We start from the raw sequence: 19,218 nt of genomic DNA, 5'->3' as shown, positions 1-19,218 counted from the left end.
TAAGGAAGAACTGTTAAGAGGAAGCATTGCTTCAAAACTGTGCTTGGTTACAGAAAATCATTTAAGGAAAAACTGATTGTTATTTTTTTAGATCTTAAGAAAAGCCATTTATTGTTCTAATGATCGCAGGTATACTGAGACAAACATCAGTCATCCTTTATGATCTTATGTCTAAAGCACAGGTTTTTATTTGTCTGGTTTTCCTCCCAACCATGGAGATTTTATGATCTGGTAGGATTGAAACTCCTATTTTAAATTGCTTTAAGTTTTTTTGAAATTATTTTACAATTATTTCACTTACAAAAAAATCGCAAAACTAGTACAAAGCATTTCTGTGTTGATAGTTTGATGAGGAGCAAAAATTTCGTTGATCTTAAAATGTCTTCCCACAGACTATTTATTATGTTGCAAGTGAGGAAGAAGAAACAACCAGAAATTATTCAGTGGAAAAATTGGGCAACACTTTGACCTCACTGATGATCCTGTAAATAAATGACAGAGGCACAGAGAATCAGACTCACCATCAGCTGGGCCATATTCTGGCTGAAGCATAACTGTAATGAATCATAAAGAAACATTAAATAGGGGCACCTGGGTGGCTCAGTCGGTTAAGTGTCTGACTCTTGATTTTGGCTCAGGTCATGATCTCACAGTTCGTGGGTTCGAGCCCTATGTCAGGTTCCATACTTGATAGTGTGGAGCCTGCTTGGGATTCTCTGTCTCCTTCTCTCTCTCTGCCCCTCCTCTGAGCATGCTCCCTCTCTCTCTCTTCTCAAAATAAATAAATAAACGTAAAAAAAAAAAAAAAAGAAACTTTAAATAGACAAAAAATGAATGTTTTACTAAAAACACAAGAATGTGTGGCGCTGTATTCCTCAGAACTGCCAGTGTCATAAAAGACAAAGACTATGGAAAAGTTCTAGATTGAAGGGGTCTGAGGAGACATGAATTAAATGTAATACCTGTGCCTAGACTCTGTCTAACCCTGTAGGGAAAATGCTATAACAGGTGTTCTGAACGAACTGGAACTTTAAAAAACTAGATAGGACAAAAGTGGATTATAGATAAACATATGTAACCATATCAATTTATAAAGTTGATAACTATACTGTTTATGTAAGTCAACGCCCCTATTCTTACGAATCACACACTGAATATCTAGAGGTAAAGGACCATGATGTATATATCCTTAAAGGATTCAGGGAAAACATCAGGGATAGATAAAGACAGATAGATAGAAGATGGCAAATGATGAAAAAGATGGGTAAACAGTTAACATAAGCAAATCTGTGTAAAGTGGTCATATGGGTGCTTTTTGTACTGGTTTTTGCACCTTTTTGTGAATTTGAAATTATTTCCAAATAATACATCTTAAAAATTCTTAGTGTTCATCCAGATTCCTCAAATGTTAACAAATTTTAAGTTGTAGTACACTTTAATGATAGCCAGGTGGGGACAAGGAGAATGTGAATAACCTTTTTGGATACACTGGTTAAAGCTTTTCAGCCTTGCGGTTCATGATACCGATCCTTTGAGCTCTGTGTTATTCCTTGACAGAGGATCAGTAGGCAAATACAGCGTTGGGCCAGATCCCATGTGCTGTGGGCACAGAGGCAGGGAGGTTTGAGCTAGTTCCAGGAGAGAGTGGGTCATTTGCAGGAGTCCTAAACATGTCTTTTGCCAGTTCTGAACTCTGGCTAGTTGGCTCGGCATCTGTGGACTGACCCCAAGGTTATTCGGAACATTTTGAGTCATTTGGCTACTGAAGTAGCTGACTGTGGGACTCTTTTCTTGGAGACAGTTACAGTCCTACAGATAAAACTTTCTCATCTGAAATTGTGAAAAACTTTGGAGAGTTTAACATTCGTATCTAGTCTGTATTTCAGTGTCTCTGAACGGAGAGGATTTATGTAACTGTATTTCCTAAATGTAAGAAGTTCTAAAGTTTTTCAGATTAACTTGGAAGTTGAGTGTATTTTCCATGTAGTACTGATGACAACCTTTTCCCTTGCAGGCCTTTTGATTTGAACACAGAAAGAGTGACACCTTGTGGTAATTGGGTTAATGGCTAGAAAAATGTTAGCTGATAAGGATTCCTGGAATGAAAAATGATTGACAAAATAAAAATTATATAAACTTTATGTGGATTTTTATTATGAAGTGGCTGAAAATCCTGAATAAATTTTTTTTAGCCCGGTATCTTCTCCCCCCAATTTTTTTAAAATGAAAATTTCAAATATACATAAATACTGCAAACATGGTAGAGATAGCACCCACTGCCTAGATTTGACAGTCGTTAATGTTTTATAATATTCTCCTTCTATGTGTGTATCTGTATATGTGTGTGTTTGACTGAGTAGTAAGTTGTAGTAAGTTGTAGACTCCATGAGACACTTAATATTTTGGTGTCATGCAACTCCTGTTTTCCTTATAATCATATCTACTAAATTTGGCATAATTCCTTAGTATCCATCTAATAGCTCACATTCAGATTTTCTCACCTGTCCTCAAAATGACTTTTAACAGTTTTCTTAGGAACCAGGATCCTGTATTCTGATAGGAGTTAATTTATTTCTTAGTGAATTCTAGCACTTGGTATTGATGCTAAGTCATCACTTGGTATAGGGCACTTGATAACAAGGAACGCTGTTAATTGAGAAATTGAGATTTTCTTTTTAAGATTTTGTTTTTAATCTCTACACTCAAAATGAGGCTTGAATTTACAACCCCTAGATCAAGAGTCGTATGCCCCACCAACTGAGCCAGCCCAGGTCCCTGAGACATTGAGCTTTTCACTTGTGGAATATTTTAGCAACCATTACTATACTCAGTTTTAGAACTTTTTCATCACCCTAAAAAGAAACTGTACCCATTAGTAGTCACATCGACCCCCAAATGATCCTGACTTTGGAATTAGTGGCGAGGATTTTAAAGCAGCTGTTGTAACTGCACTCAGGGTGTTGAGGAAAATCTGCCAGTAATGAATGAACAAATTGCAAATCTCAGGAGAGAAATAAAAACTGTTTAAAAAGAACCTAATATGTATTATAGAACTGAGAAATTTAACAGCTAATTTAAAAAGTTTACTAAATCATTAAAATAGTTTTTAAGTTTATTTATTTTGAGAGACACAGAGACAGCGCAAGTAGAGAAGGAGAGAGGGAGGGAGAGAGAATCCCAAGCAGGCTCTGTGCTGCCAGCGTAGAGCCCAACACAAGTCTCGAACTCACGAAATCATGACTTGTGCCCTGAGTCATGTGTGGCAGATCATGACCTGAGCTGAAACCAAGAGTCAGATGCCTAACTTACTGAACCATCTAGGCAGCCCATTAAATCATTTAAACAGCAAATTAAAAACATAGAAGAGCCAGTGAACTTGAAGATCAGTCAGTAGTCACTATCCAATCTGCAGGACAGAGAAAAAAAAAGATTGAAAAAAAGGAGTACAGCATCAGTGAGTATGGGACAGTATCATAGGGCATAACATGTAGTTGGAGTCCCAGATGGCTTTCCAGATAACATCAGTGCCATACTGATTAGATTTGGCCTGCAGTACCTTTTAGTACTATTTGGATTTAGCATCCAGATTAGAAAGATCTGATATAAAATTCACTCAGTAAATAAATACTGTTAAGACTTCTGATTCAAGATGATGGCCTGAGGCCACACATATACTTCTTCTCCCTCCCAAAATCCTAGTAATATGGTCCTGCCATGTAATACAAAAATTACAATGAATCTGTGGGTGCCTGGGTGGCTCAGTCGGTTGAGCATCTGACTTCAGCTCAGGTCATGATCTCGCGGTTCTCAAGTTCAAGCCCTGTGTCAGGCTCTGTGCTGCCAGCTCGGAGCCTGGAGCCTGCTTCAGATTCTGTTTCTCTTTGTCCCTCCCCTGCTTGTGTCTGTCTCTCTCTCTTTCTCAATAATAAAAACATTTTTTAAAAAGTAAAAAAAGTTTACAATGAAACTAAACCAAAGATAGAAAATAGGTGAGGGGTCTCATCAGTAGATCAACAATTTTGACTAACTTCTGGAATATATAAAGCAGATAGAATTGGAGTTATGGAGAAATCAAACAGAACAGAAAAAAAAAAAACAACAAACCTACAGTCCAGGAGGACACTGAAACTCTGAGTATTGATGTTCCCAGCCAAACTTTGGGGGTGGGGTACTAAAACCTCTTCCTCAGGGATCATAGGGTCTGGGACGAGCAGCAATTTCAGGCTGTGGTATAAAAGATTGTCAGCATTTGTACCACCCTCTCCATTGTAGAGTGCTGGCTGTGGTGTTTGCCCCAGGCTCAAATTTATTTGTTTGTTTGTTTGTTTGTTTGTTTGCTTATTTATTTATTTATTTATTTATTTATTTATTTATTTATTTATTTATTTATTACGAGAGAGAGCTTGAGTTGGGAAGGGCAAAGGGAGAGAGAATCTTAAGCAGGCTCCACGCTTAGCACAGAGCCTGACGCATGACTCAATCCCACAACCCTGGAATCATGACCTGAGCCGAAGTCAAGTTTCACATGCTCAACTGATTGAGCCACCTAGGCGCTCCTTGAATTCTTTTTCTAAATAAGGTGGGGAACATGGTGCCAGGGGCTCCTGCCATACCTTCGGTATCAGAAAGAGAAGTAAAGCCCTGCCTGAAGTAACAGCAGGCTGCCATGTTGTCTTGAAATGAAGACCACACATAGGGAGAGGCAATTTAGCCCAGCAGTGAAATGGGGACACACACACACACACACACACCTGTTTCCTTTGTTGAAGCCACCCACTTCTGCCTCCAGAAGAGGGCCCCCTGTAGGCATATATCATCAATGGAGCCTTAATCCAGTCATTGCGTTGAGGGGAGAGGCCTGTAGTTAGAACAGTGACTTCTACAATTATTGAGAGACGTGTGGAAGTCACTGATATTAATTATCCTTGTCCTTTGTAAGAAAGGCCAACCAGGACTTACTGGACATTTAGTTTCTTAAAAGAGAAACAGCAGAAAGAAGCAACTCAACTGAGCCTGAATAAATTAAGTTAATGACTTCACTGCTAGTCCAGCAAACCAAAGCTGAGTGGTGTTGAGGGTAGTGGCATGAACGAGATCTCAGGTATGGCTCAAGTGATGTGCCCATCAGTTACAGTGACTTTTTTGACCACTTTGTATTTGTGTAGTAATGCTTGCTGTGTGCTTGCATTTATGTATAGCTCCTTTCCTGCCCTCTGTAGTTCCTGAGATTGGGGGCTAGGGCCTGACATCTAGCAACACAGGTTTTGCGCTTTTACATGGAACACTATTGACTATGGTGAGTAAACGTGGCTTGAGATTAGAGAAGTAGCAGAAGGAAATAGAGGAGAGTTGTATAATTCTTGATGGGAAAGCCTTTTTCAACACTAGTGGGAAGCCATAAAGGAAAGTTTCCTATTTGACTATGTATTACTGGAATTTTCAGTTCAGCAAAATAAAAGTACCATAAATAAAGGACTTTGAGAGAAATATTTGTAGCACATATAAAATATATAAGGAGAGTCTTATATGTATCAATATATATATATTGACATATATCAATGACATTAGGATAATCGATTAGCGAAAAAGAGTGTATGAATAGGTAAGGCAGAAAAGGTGCAAAAAGATGCTTGACTTCACTAATAAACTCTAAAACAAGATGCCAGTTTTCACTTGGCAGGTGTGAAAAGTGAAAAAAGTTGATAGTGTGTAGGAGAGGAGAAAAGGGACCTCTTGTGTATTGTCGGAAGGAGTATAGATTGCTGCAGCCTTTTCAGGGTATTGATCAGAATTTAAAGTACAACAGTACTTTAGCAACAATGTTTAGAAACATTCTTACTAGTTTGCAAATATAAGCTTAGATATGTATGTTGCAGAATTACTGGTTACCACAAAACTTGGAAGTTGAGATCTAGTTAATAACCTGTGAGCACAGTGCATCCCCACTGGCTGCCGTTTCATCAGTGAGGATAAATTAGACAGGTCTATGTGTACAGCCATAGATGGAATAAAGCAGATAATGGGACAGTAGAATATGAGCTGTGTGTATTATTTCTGTAATTAAAAAACATACAAGTTTTAAATACAGCATTACATTGAAATGGTGACCAGGCATGATGATTTCCTTAAGAAATACTGATACAGTGTATTATATACAATAAATTTTATAACTTGGTGACTTCTCAAAAAAATTTTCTGCATTCTTGAGCTGGATCCTTCTAACGGATTGACTTGGATCCTGTCAGTAGTTCCGAGTTGTCCTTCATTACTTCTTACAGTTCTAGAAATGTGTCTGCAAGAAATATCTGAACAATTGTGTAAAGATACTCATCGTGTTTGTGACAAAAATTGTGGAACCATTCTGTTTGTCAATAGGAGATTACTAAAACATATGTCCAACCGATGGAATACTAACAACCATCAGATAGTGCTGTAGATCTGAATTGATTGATAGTTGTCCATTATCTATCTACTGCTAAGTAGAAAGGCTTATGAAGAAGTATAATTAGTATTATCTCACTTTTAAGAAAAAAGTTCACACACGTATGAAGTCTGGAAGGATATATGCCAAATGCAAATAATGAGTAATTTTATTTTTACAACGCTTTTCTGTTTTCCAGACTGTTTATTGTGAGCATGCATTCCCTTTAGAGTCGAAGGGAAAAAGTTGTATCTACTTTTTTGGGGGGAAGGGGTGATAAAAATGAATAAATAATAAAAAAAAATAGTAGTAAATGGTTTATTTGAAACTCATCTGTGTCCTCTTTCAAAGCATCAGGAATTGTGGTTTGGGGATAAAGGTGTGGTCTGGTGGCTGGATGTACTGCCTGCCTCTCCCCTCTGCCCCTAAGGCATGGTATTTTAACTGGTATTTTACTCTTGCCATTTCTCTTCCTCTAGTAATTGCCCCTGATGTTAGGTGGAGGTGCTTGATAGGATGTAAGGGTCTGTTGGTACTGGGATATCAGTATTCTGAGGAGTTTCATGGATTTGGAGGGCAGGAAAGTTTGCTTGTGAACTTTCGTTATTTTCTACCCCCAGGAGTCACAGGGTGAGCCTGTGCCCGTGGTAGTTGCCCAGTAACATCAGCATGCGTGATGGGTATATAACTGGAGCCGGAACGAAGGCCTGGTTGATTGTTCCTTGTTTGTCAGGGGTGAGAGTTCTTGGTGGTGAAAAGATTATGAACCCCATTATTAAATGGGCAGAGCAGTGCCCAGAATTGTTCAGAGCAAAGTTGGTCTAATTACAGTGAGAATAGCAATTTACTTGATTTCTAGAATAAAAATAACATTGTAAAATTGAGTTGTAACTTGTAATTAAAAATGAGATCATAGTAGTACTTCTGTTCTTTGGTAGAATTTAATGTTGCTTTTGAGTTGAAGACAGTAGATGGCAGTGTCCCTCATTGTAGAAGAACTTGGAAGAGGAAGGAAACTGCTTTTACAGGCCCCAGAGTTGAAGACTAACAGTATCCTTTCGTGTAACCATTAATTGGGCCAGATGGCAATTTTGCTAAGATAGTCTTCCAAACAAGAGCATAAGTACACATTCCTCTGTTTCCAAGGAGGAAAAGCCTGTTGTCATTTTTAATACTTTATGTTACAAAGTGAAAATACAGTTGATTCATGAAGTTTAAATCAAATTCCCTAGAGACACTTGTAGTGTACTTCATTCTGCCTAAATATCTCCATTGGCTGCCAGCTTCCTTTCTATTTAAAAGCATTAATAAGACATGACAATAATAAATACATAGTGCTGAGTGTGTAAGAATGTCCTTTTAAGAGTAGTGATTATGTGGCGGGTAAAGAGAGACGGATAAGAACAAAATAAATGAATGAAATTTGAGGTTTTATGATCAGTCTAAGATGGCCAGGTGGCTTCACATGTCACTTGAGAACAAAGACACACCAGATGTTAAATTGAACAGTACTAAGATTTGCTGTCATTTGTCTTGTGTGAATTATATATAAAGATAGGTATATATGTCCTTTGTGACCAGAAGAAAAAGAAAATGGTTTTTAGCAGAGGAGGAGAAATTCACATTTTTTTGTTCGCTTGCCTATTTTAATTATGTTTTGCATTTAAATATAGTGTAAATGAAAAATATAACTCCTAGTGTTTTCAACACTAGAAATATTTCAGTTTGTGTCCTTCTTATCTGTGTCTGATTATGTCACCAAGACCTTGAATTTGTCTACATATAGGTAATAGGGAGCTGAGGTCCCATGCTGGTTCCAGAGTTATCCTTGCTTCTGGAGATATGGATCAGGGTATTGGACTCACTCATCGGTGTCCACTTTGCCCTTAACCAAATTGAATAGCCCTTTTGACCCTGTTTCCAGGTTAAATGAGGTCTGAGGCAGCTTATACAGAGACAGACTTTTAAAGTTTAATCCTTTTCATTATAAAAACATCCTCTTTTCTGTCCCTAGGAGGGTAAGGACTATATCTTTTTTCCCTTTCCCTTGTATCTTAAGCATCTAGAAAAAAGCCTGGCACAAAGTACGTACTTGTGAGGTATTTGTTGAATTGATGTAAATTTTGAACAGTTTTTATTTCAAAGGCCCGAAATTGGTTGAAGAATTTTGTGGCGATGGATGGGAGGGAGTTAACTACTGGCTACCAAAATTGGCCAGTTTTCCCCCCCATGTTTTACTCATTTATTTTTTTTTCCAGCTTTAGAAAATTTATCATTATATATTTATAATATTACACATATAATTGTTATAAATATTCTAGGCTTTTATGTTGTTACTGAAGTGAATTCATGTCATTTAAAAATATCTGAACACAAATGTATCAGTGCTGAATTAAAGGTATCATGTCACACAGGTTACAACAGAGCAGGTTTCTGATGGAACTGGGAGGGGAAGATAAGCAGTCTAAGAAAAGACATCATCAGAACACCCCTACTTTTGTGTGTTGATTAAAAACTAATAATTTGTGGGGCACCTGGGTGGCTCAGTTGGTTGAATGTCCAACTTTGGCTCCGGTCATGATCTTGTGGGCTTGTGAGTTCAAGCCCCTCATCAGGATTGCTGCTGTCAGCATGGGAACTCACTTCAGATCCTTTGTCCCCCTCTCTTTCTGCTCCTCCCCCACTCTCTGTCCCTGCCTGCGCACACACTTACTCTCAAAAATAAATAAACGTTAAAAAAAAAAAGGCTAATAATTTGTTAGCTTAAGGAAGTTTTTTTTCTAAGATTTTACACCCAGCATGGGGCTTGAACCTACAACTTTGAGATCAGAAGTCACATACTTTAACTGGCTGAGCCAACCAAGTGCCCCAAGATTGATTAATTGATTGATAGATTTTTTTATTCTCTTGGTTTTTGTTTTTTTTTGGGTTTATTTATTTAGAGAGAGAGCATGCACGAGTGGGGGAGGGGCAGAGAGAGGGAGAGGGAGATAATCCCAAGCAGGCTGTGTGCTGACAATGGGGAACCTGTGTTGGGGCTCGAACCCATGAACTACAAGATCATGACCTGAGCCAAAACCAAGAGTTGGACACTTAACTGACTGAGCCACCCAGGCACTCCGAGATTTTTTTTTAAGATTTTAATTTTGAGTAATCTCTACACCCAATGTAGGGCTTGAACCTACAACCCTGAGATCAAGAGTCGCATGCTCTACCGACTGAGCCAGCCAGGTGCCCCTTAAGAAAGATTTTTTGATTACAGGTGACACTGCATGCAGGTGTTCACTATGCCTAGGTTCCTACTACAAAGTGTAATGAATAGGAGAGAATTTTTACCAAAAACACCAATGTCTATAGTGATGATGTCCCTGATAATAAAGAGTTCAGGGGCGCCTGGGTGGCTCAGTTAATTGAGGATCTGACTCTTGATTTCAGTTCAGATCATGGTTTCCTGGGTCATGGGTTCAAGCTCTCCATCGGACTCTGTGCTGAGCAAGGAGACCTCTTAAGATTCTCTCTCTCTCTCTCTCTCTCTCTCTCTCTCTCTCTCTCTCCCTCCCTCCCTCCCTCCCGCCCTCCCTCCTTCCCTCCCTCCCTCCCTGCCTCCCTTCCTCCCTCTCCCCCTCACCCCCCTCTGCCCCTCTCCTCTGCTTATGCACCCTTTCTCTCTAAAATAAAATAAAAAAAATAAAAAAGAAAGTTCAGTCCTGTCAGTGGAGTATTTTTTAAAACTCCATAGGTTATGATTTTAGTATTGCTTTCTCTTTCTCCTTCCATTAGCTTGCATGTTTCGACATTTATTCCGTTTACAGTTCTACCATGTGCCAGGTGTTGGGACTGTGAAGTTACCACATAGCTTCTGACTTTGAAGTGTTTCCAGTCTAGTGGTCAAGACAGATGTGTAAAGAAATTTAATAGTGTTGGCACTAACAGTCAAACAGTTGGAACACAGAAAGGATAGGATTCTCCTACAGTGGGGGACAACTGGTAAAGTTACAGTATTTGTCTCTAGATATCAGTGCCTTTTCTGGTGCTTAAGCCAAGAGAAAGTGCTGAGCTATCAAAGTAACCAACTGTGATAGACTTACTTGGTGGCATTTACCAGTGTGGCACCTCCTAAGACATTTCCTCTTAAGAATGGATTTTTGAGCAGAACCTCCAAATAGAATGTGACTTCCCATACATTTCTCGTTCCAGTGGCACCAGTCTTGACTGTGCCTTCACATTTGCATTCCCACTGTATCTAGAATGGTACTTTGCATATTAGCGGTACTAATTAAATGTTTACAGTGAATGTGGAATTATATGAAGAAAATTTATATTATGTAAAAACTAATTTGAGGAGTATTAATTTACTTTATGAATATACCACTTATTTTATAAAAAGACTTTCCATAGAATTCATGTAAATAGCAGCTCTCCAGGGTATTATGTAGATAATTAATGAAATCTGTAAACATTTTTCTAATTCACCACTTTCTTAGAATTTCTTCCAGTGTGTAAAGTAAGTTATGCTTTCATAAAGAGTTTAGTTTAATAACCCTTTTGATTAAAAATTCACACTTTAATAATAGTAGTCCGTGTTACTTTGATTGGTTATGAGCCAACAATGTGCGTGTTTCTAACAATTGATTTTACTTAACTTTTTGTTTCAGAATTTAGACACTGAGGAAGGAAGCAATCCAGAAATTGTGATTTAAATTTGGTATTTTCCATAGAAAGTAATATTGGTTAATACTTGGATTGAACATTCTTTTTTTCTTTTAAAGTTTTGTATTAAAAATAAAGTCTTTGGGCAGGATGACCTTTTTTTTTAATGTTATATTTAAATTCCTCCTCCCTTTATATTATTCCTTTTGAACACAGCTTTAAGAATAAATATTTAAACTTCTGTGCTCTTTTCAGATACGGTTAAAAAACTCCAGGACCAAAAACATGACATGGAAAGAGAAATCAAGACACTCCACAGGAGACTTCGGGTAGGATAAATCTTCATGTATTATCTCATTAGAAAACCTAGGTTTCTGAAAGTTGAGTGCCACGTAGCCTGTGACTGTGTTAGCATTCATCTTAAGCTTCAGATACGGTTAAAATACTGATCCCACTGGGCTTTGGGCAGAAAGTAAATGGCATCATTTCAAGTTGGGATCAGTGCTAGATTATGGATAGAAGAATCTACTAGTAATTTATGAGTGGTAACTTTTAAAAGATGGATTTAGAAAGCAAGTGTTATATTTTGGAAAGAAAGTTTATAAGCTCTTGATTAGAAAGTGTCCCAAGCCAAGCTGTTTCCATTTGGGTTTTCTGTCTTCTGTGGATTTGATCAGCTTGCCAATAGCAGTGCCACTCTGATGCAGATTGGGGAAGCTCATCTCATAGTTTGGGTCCTGCCTCAGTTACTTAGGCTATATTCATGGTGTCAGAAAATTGCTTTGGCGGGGGGGCGCGTTGCCCACCCAGCCACACCCGCATCCTCCATGACTGTGGGAAGCAGCAGATCATACAGTTCCTTAGCTCCTCTTTTTGTATGATTTTGTCTGCCTAGTTTGAGTTTTGTGTTTTTCTTCTGGCTTCCTCTTCCTTTTCCTTTACTTTTGATTTTTTTTTTTCCTGTTAGTTTTTGATGTCAGGATATTTATAGTTTTTCATGTAAAATCTTTCAGTATGGTTCACACACCATTTATCTACCTTCTTCAGCTTTTCAGAGGTAAAATGCTATATAAATTTTAAATAATGTGTTTATTTTCATAAGACTTAGAAACTTGCATAAGGAAGGGAGGCTTGACATTATTGTCATTCATACTGATTGAGCACTCGTGCTTGATGCGTTAGCAGACAGATCAACTAGAAAACCTTTTCCTCATTAAGAATAAGTTTACTACTATTAATTGTATTACCTGTTGCCTGTTAGAAATGGTAATAGCAATTCTCTGGGATTTAAAAGAAATTAATCATCATTTAGGACAGTGCATTACAGTCTGAATCATAAATACATTTTATTGTTTTTATAAGTTTTTATTACTTTCTTTTGGAAATAAAAATTTAGTTTTTTAATGTAGGAAGAATCTGCAGAATGGCGGCAGTTTCAAGCTGATCTCCAGACTGCTGTGGTCATTGCAAATGACATTAAATCTGAAGCCCAAGAGGAGATTGGTGATCTGAAGCGCCGGTTACATGAGTCTCAAGAAAAAAATGAGAAACTCACAAAAGAATTGGAGGAAATAAAGTCACGCAAGTATGTTTTAAGAAGCCAATTGTGCGCTTATGTTTTAATAGAGAACACTTAAATCCCAATTTTGTGATGTGGTATTACGGAAAGAATGTGGGGGTTGACACTAGTGTGACTGAGTATGGATGCTAGTGGGAGTTACTCAGCTTTCCTGGCCTCGTTTTATGACACCTGTAAAATAGCACAGTCTATATGGATCTTTCAGAGCTGTTGGCAGTGTCTGTAATCAATAACTCTGAAGAGGCCAGAATGGTACCTTATGGTCTCTCCTTTCCTGTATCCACACACTCCAGTACTGTTACTTTTCTTTAGATTAATAGCCTCTGATTAAGGATGTATACTCTGGATGCAGACAGGCTTGGCTTCTGTCCAGTTCTGCCTCTTACTGGCTGTGTGTTCTTGGTCAGGCCACTTAACTTCCCCAAGCCTCAGTTTGCTCATCTTTAAAATGGAGACAGTACAGCCTGCTTTACAGTATTGCTGTAAGGCTTAAAGGAGATCTGTCTATACAGTGCTCAGGGCAATGATGAGTATACTTTAATATTGTTAGAGATCCAAATAAAGAATGCAAAGTGAGTTTCTCTCCATCACTCAGCTTGAGGAGTTTTCACTTGTTGTAATGTTTACAACCATCTGGATCTCTATAGTAGTGTTTTTTCCCACCTAACATAGAGGTCATTGGAAACCCATGTAAAGTATTAGATGAGATGACATTTGTGATATGCTCTAAGTTCCTCAGTGAAACTCCATCTAATGAGTGGAGGAGGGGGGCAGTAGTTTTTATGTTTGAGGATATTACTAAGATTTTGATAATGGCTGGCTGAATCAGTAGAGCATGTGATTCTTGATCTCAGGGTCGTGAGTTTGAACCCTACTTTGAGCATAGAGTTTACTGAAAGAAAAAAAAAAAGAATTTGATTATGCATTACTTAAGTAGACAGAGGAAAAAATATAGAAAAATATTTAACAGGATATCATTGAAAAGCTATCTTGTCTTATTGTTGCCTAGCTCTAGTGTATGACCCAGAGAAAAGTATTACTAAACCATTTTTCTTTGGCTTCCTTAAGCAGAATGAGGTGGAAGAGTATTGTTTCTCTATTGGTGTAAAACTCCTATTACTTTACCTTTTTTCTGTATACTATTAAATGAATGGTGTAGCAGAAATGTTTCATTCTAAAGCTAACCCGAGTAACTGAAATTCTGTTCTTACAGAATCATTCCATTGCGTCCTAAAGATGTCTTTGATGTAATAATTTTACTAACTTTTGGTCCTTGAGTATATTCTTTGTAACATTCCATGTGATGAATGGGAAGTATACATAAAGCACTTGGCACTCTGTCTGCTATATACCCAAGTACAAGATTGTCTCCAGGAAAGCTTTCTGTGATTGTTTTGAGTTTTTTTCTGACTGGCAAACTATGGGTATTCCGATTTGGTGGGTATTTCTTGAAGACGAATTAAGAGAGATTGTCCATGTCATTTCAAGGAAAACAGCTGGTCATATTTGTTGCCAGTGCTAAAATGTGGGCTTTCAAGTGAATGTTAGGATTTGGGGAAACTTGTATCCACCGTCGCAAGCTTGGCAGCTTCCCATATTTAAAGAGTTTCCTGATGAGATCACTGGGGATATAAACAAATGTGACTTTTAAAAAATAAATCCTATGGGGGCGCCTGGGTGGCGCAGTCGGTTAAGCGTCCGACTTCAGCCAGGTCACGATCTCGCAGCCCGTGAGTTCGAGCCCCGCGTCAGGCTCTGGGCTGATGGCTCGGAGCCTGGAGCCTGTTTCCAATTCTGTGTCTCCCTCTCTCTCTCTGCCCCTCCCCCGTTCATGCTTTGTCTCTCTCTGTCCCACAAATAAATAAACGTTGAAAAAAAAATTTTTTTAAAAAAATAAATCCTATGATGACAGATGTCAACATTTGGAAAATTCAGGTAACTCAGTGAACACTGAGTATGACCAATGCATGATCTTACACAGTCACATATGGGTAAAAATCTATTTAAAATGTCAGGTAGACTAGGAGATTTTTATTTTTTTTTAATTTTTATTTATATTTATTATTTTTCAATTTACATCCAAGTTAGTTAAAATATAGTGCAATAATGATTTCAGGAGTAGAATCCAGGGATTCATCCCCTACATACAACACCCAGTGCTCATCCCAACAAGTATCCTCCTTAAAGCCCCTTGCCCATTTAGTCCATCCCACCACCCACAACCCCCCAGCAACCCTCAGTTTGTTCTCTGTATTTAAGAGTCTCTTATGTTTTGTCCCCCCTCCCTGTTTTTATATTATTTTTGCTTCCCTTCCCTTATGTTCATCTGTTTTGTATCTTAAATTCCACATATGAGTGAAGTCATACGGTATTTGTCTTTCTCTGACTAGCAAATTTCTCTTAGCATGATACACTCTAGTTCCATCCACATTGTTGCAAATAGCAAGATTTCATTCTTTTTGATTGCCAAGTAATACTCCATGTATGTATGTATGTATGTATATATATATGTGTGTATGTATATACACATGTATATATATGTTGTGTATACACACACACACACACACATATATATATCCATTGTTTATCCATTCATCTGTCAATGGACATTTGGGCTTTTTCCATACTTTGGCTGTTGTCGATAGTGCTGCTATAAACATTGGGGTGCACCTGTGTCCTTTGGATAAATACCTAGTAGTACAATTGCTGGGTCGTAGGGTAGTTCTATTTTTAATTTTTTGAGGAACCTTCATACTGTTTTCCAGAGTGGCTGCACCAGTTTGCATTCCCACCAGCAATGCAAAAGGTTCCTCTTTCTCCACATTAGGCTAGGAGATTTTTAACGGACAGAATAGGAAAAGTTTATTCACATGGTTTCAAATTCCACATTGCACCTAACTTTTAAGTAGCCACCACTTACTACATTTTGGTATAGTATCAAGGAAAAAGTCTCAGTTGTCTAAAAAGCCACAGTTATCTATTTTAATATCATTAAAACAATCTTTTCCAGCTACTACTATCTGTGAGGCTTGTTCTTTTTTATTTTGCAATAGACTGAATAGAGAAGAAATGAGAATCTAGCAGTCTTCTATTTTGTTTTAAGTTTATTTTTTGAGAGAGAGAACATGTGCGTAAGCAGGTGGGGAAGGGCAGAGATGGGGAAGGAGAGAATCCCAGCAGGCTCCACACTGTCAGCACGGAACCCAACACAGGGCTCAATCCCATGACTGTGAGACTGAGACCATGACCTGAGCCAAAATCAAGAGTTGGATGTTTAACTCACTGAGCCACCCATGTGCCCCTAGCAGGTGCCCCTAGCAGTCTTCTATTAAGTCAGCTATCAAAGAGATATGGAGAAGTATAAAAACACTGCTGTTCTTCTTCCTTTTCCTTTTTTTTTTTTTTTTTTTTTTTTTGGTTTTAGAAAAGAGTTGTTTTTCATAAAAATATGTCATATTGATAAGTCCTGGGTTTATTTTTATTTTTAGTTCGTTAAATATTTTAAATATGTCTTAGTTTAAATTTCCATTACGATAAATGTCAATAGATGTAAGCCACATAAAGAAAAGCTCTTTGGGATCCTCAGTAATTTTTAAGAGTGAAAAGGGGCTCCAAGACCAAAAAGTTTGATAATCACTGTTACAGATTCTTTGTTAAACCTTCTGAGCATGAGACCCTGTGGTACATCTGGAGGAAAAAAACTGTCAGAAGAGCCAAGTGGCTACCAAAATTTCCTAAGGTCTGACTTTGTTTTTGTCCACCTATAATCTTACTTGATAGTTTTATGACATGCACAAACTCTGCAACTGAATCTCATTACAGATGAAAACTTTTGTCAGCTCAGTGAATTAGAGCTGGCCAGAAATAAAGTGTAATTGATTTTTTTCAGTGACTCATGATCCATCACACTGAGCATCTCAGAGACTCATGTTACTAATATGGGCCCAGGCTTTTTTTTTTTTTTTTCCTTTGTAGAAATCTATTTGGAGACTGTAGCAGATTTTGTTTGTTTTAAAGAATATGAGCTTTGATTTCATTTCTTTGTATTTCCATGTCTATGCATGGCATATTAGATCCTGCTAGTACAGATAATCCATGTGTACTGGTGAATTCCCAGACTCTTCAAAGCAGTACATAACCTTGAAATCCCCAGTTCTGAGTCAAGATACTTGGCCAGTCCACTTCCCATTTTACTGCTAATTGATTACTGATGTCCTCACCTTACACTTACTCAGATGAAAATGGATTCTGATGGTTGCTTAACCTATTTAGTATAACCTGATATAAAAATTTTAATATCATTTCCTGGAATTTACCAAGCAAATGAGAATATTAGACTAGGTAATTTACTCAGCTCTATTGATAATGTCTTTTTAAAAACTGATACTTTTTAGTGCTTTTCAGTAGGGAGGGGAAAATGTGTATTTGCTAGTATATGTGTAAAAACTCCCTGATTTCAATATTGTTTTCAGGCAAGAGGAAGAGCGAGGCCGGGTGTACAACTACATGAATGCTGTTGAGAGAGATTTGGCAGCCTTAAGGCAAGGGATGGGACTGAGTAGAAGGTCCTCAACTTCCTCTGAGCCAACCCCAACGGTAAAAACCCTCATCAAATCCTTCGACAGTGCATCGCAAGGTAATTTCTTATACCCTATGCCATGGGCAGGCAGTCATTATTCACTTACCATCAATTCTCTGGCCTGGTTTGATTTTCTTTACCATCCTACTCTCTAAGCCTCATCAAATTTCATGTAGTATTAATGAGTTAGTCTTACAGTCAGGTGACTTTAGCAGGAGACTTAGGGTCTGTTCAATTCAGACATCTTGGTCTCAGACCTGGTCTTAAGATAGTCTTGGGATTTTGAGTGTCTTCTCTGTGCCTAAAATCTTCCGGATGTATGAATTCAGCTCTTTCCCTTCCTCTAAATTCCTATAAGTCTATAAATCCAAAGGCCTGCTTGACATTGACACTCAGGTATCTCCTACACATCTTCTGTCCAAAACCACACTCTTGTCCTTGAGCTTCAGTCTTTCCCCTTGTAAGTGGCAGCACTGTTCTACCCAGTTAATTAAGCCAGAAATCCTCCTTCCTTAAATCCTTTTTCTTTCTCACCTCCATATGTCGGTCTAGCCTCTAGCAGACACATCTTTGTTCTGTCTACTTCTCTCCATCTCTAGCAGCACAATCAACTGCTAGTACCAACCACCATATCTTCTAATTTCAGTTCTCTCCATTTCATTTCATGACAAAAAGATCTTTTTTTTGCTTAAACTCCTTTAGCTGCTTTATTATAGTTAGAATGAAATACAGATCCCCAGATGCCTACATGGTCTGACCCTGCCTTCCTCTTGCCTCAGTTGGATCACTCTTCCCCTGCTCTCTATACTCCTGCCTCACTGGACTTCAGTCCAGAAATAAGTCAGGCTCCATGTCACATGGGCTCTTCTGTACCCAGAAGCTCATTCTTCCTACCTTCAGATGCCTGCCTCCTTTTCATCTCTCTAATCCTCAGCTCTGGGAAAGGGAAAAAGATGTAGTTTTTATGTTTGCTTATTTATTTTGAAAGAGAGAGTGAGCACAAGCAGGGGAAGGGGCAGAGGGAGGAGAGAGAAAGAAAATCCAAAGCAGGCTCTGCACTGTCAGCCTTAGCCTGACGCGGAGCTCCATCTCACAAACCATGAGAGCATAACCTGAGCTGAAATGAAGAGTTGGATGCTTAACTGACTGAGTCACCCACGCACCCCAGGGATGTAGTTTTTAAAAACAACTAAATGGGGGACACCTGGCCAGCTTAGTCAGTAGAGCATGTGACTCTTGATCTCAGGATTGTGAGTTTGAGCGCCACGTTGATATGGAGATTACTTAAAATCTTAGGGCTTCTGGGTGGCTTAGTCAGTTAAGTGTCCAATTCCTGATATCTGCTCAGGTTGTGATTTTGAGGAGGTGAGACTGAGCCCCATGTCAGGCTCTGTGCTGAGCATGGAACCTGCTTGGGATTCTCTCTCTCCCTCTTTCTGCCCCTTTCCCACTCACTCACATGTGCTTGTGCTCTCTCTCTCTCTCTCTCTCTCTCTCTCTCTCTCTCTCTCTCTGTCTCTCTCAAAATAAGTAGACATTTAAAAAATAAGTAAAATCTCAAAAAACAACTAAATATAATGTGTCGTAAAATTTATATTTTCTTCTAAAAATTCTTTAAACTTCATGATAGGCTTTATTCTAATTCACTCTAATAATAGAGTTTCTATAATCTATGTTCTATGACTATACACAAATCAGTTTTCTTTGACTTAAAATCAGAGCAAAAGTCACTTGTATACTCACACACACTGTTGGTACAGATGTTTTGGAGGACAGTATCTTCCAATTTAAAATGCCATATTCAGAGACCCTGAAGTTCTCATACATAATACTGGAACAAGTTTATAAAGATACATAGATACAGCTATACACACAAAGTTTTCAGTGTAGCGTTGTTTGAAAAAATGGAAAACCTGAAAATTGCTTATGTGCCCATTTAAAGGATTAAGTCAGTTATGACCCATTAGTACAATAGAATACTGTGCATTT

General features: G+C 38.2%; 1 protein-coding gene across 3 annotated transcripts in view; it reads left to right on the top strand.

Moving 5' to 3' along the window:
* The window catches only part of SPECC1L (sperm antigen with calponin homology and coiled-coil domains 1 like), a 140,579-nt gene that overhangs the window by 56,435 nt on the left and 64,926 nt on the right, over positions 1–19,218 (top strand). For all 3 annotated transcript variants that reach the window (XM_023241547.2, XM_006938626.5, XM_045041952.1), the window contains 3 exons: positions 11,327–11,400; positions 12,481–12,656; positions 17,123–17,286. In XM_023241547.2, coding sequence (XP_023097315.1) covers positions 11,327–11,400; positions 12,481–12,656; positions 17,123–17,286 — 414 coding nt within the window. The remainder of the gene's footprint in view (positions 1–11,326; positions 11,401–12,480; positions 12,657–17,122; positions 17,287–19,218) is intronic.

The sequence above is a fragment of the Felis catus genome, chromosome D3, assembly GCF_018350175.1.
Source record: "Felis catus isolate Fca126 chromosome D3, F.catus_Fca126_mat1.0, whole genome shotgun sequence".
In the NCBI taxonomy this organism is placed as follows: Eukaryota; Metazoa; Chordata; class Mammalia; order Carnivora; family Felidae; genus Felis; species Felis catus.
This window is presented reverse-complemented; position numbering and strand designations above follow the sequence as displayed.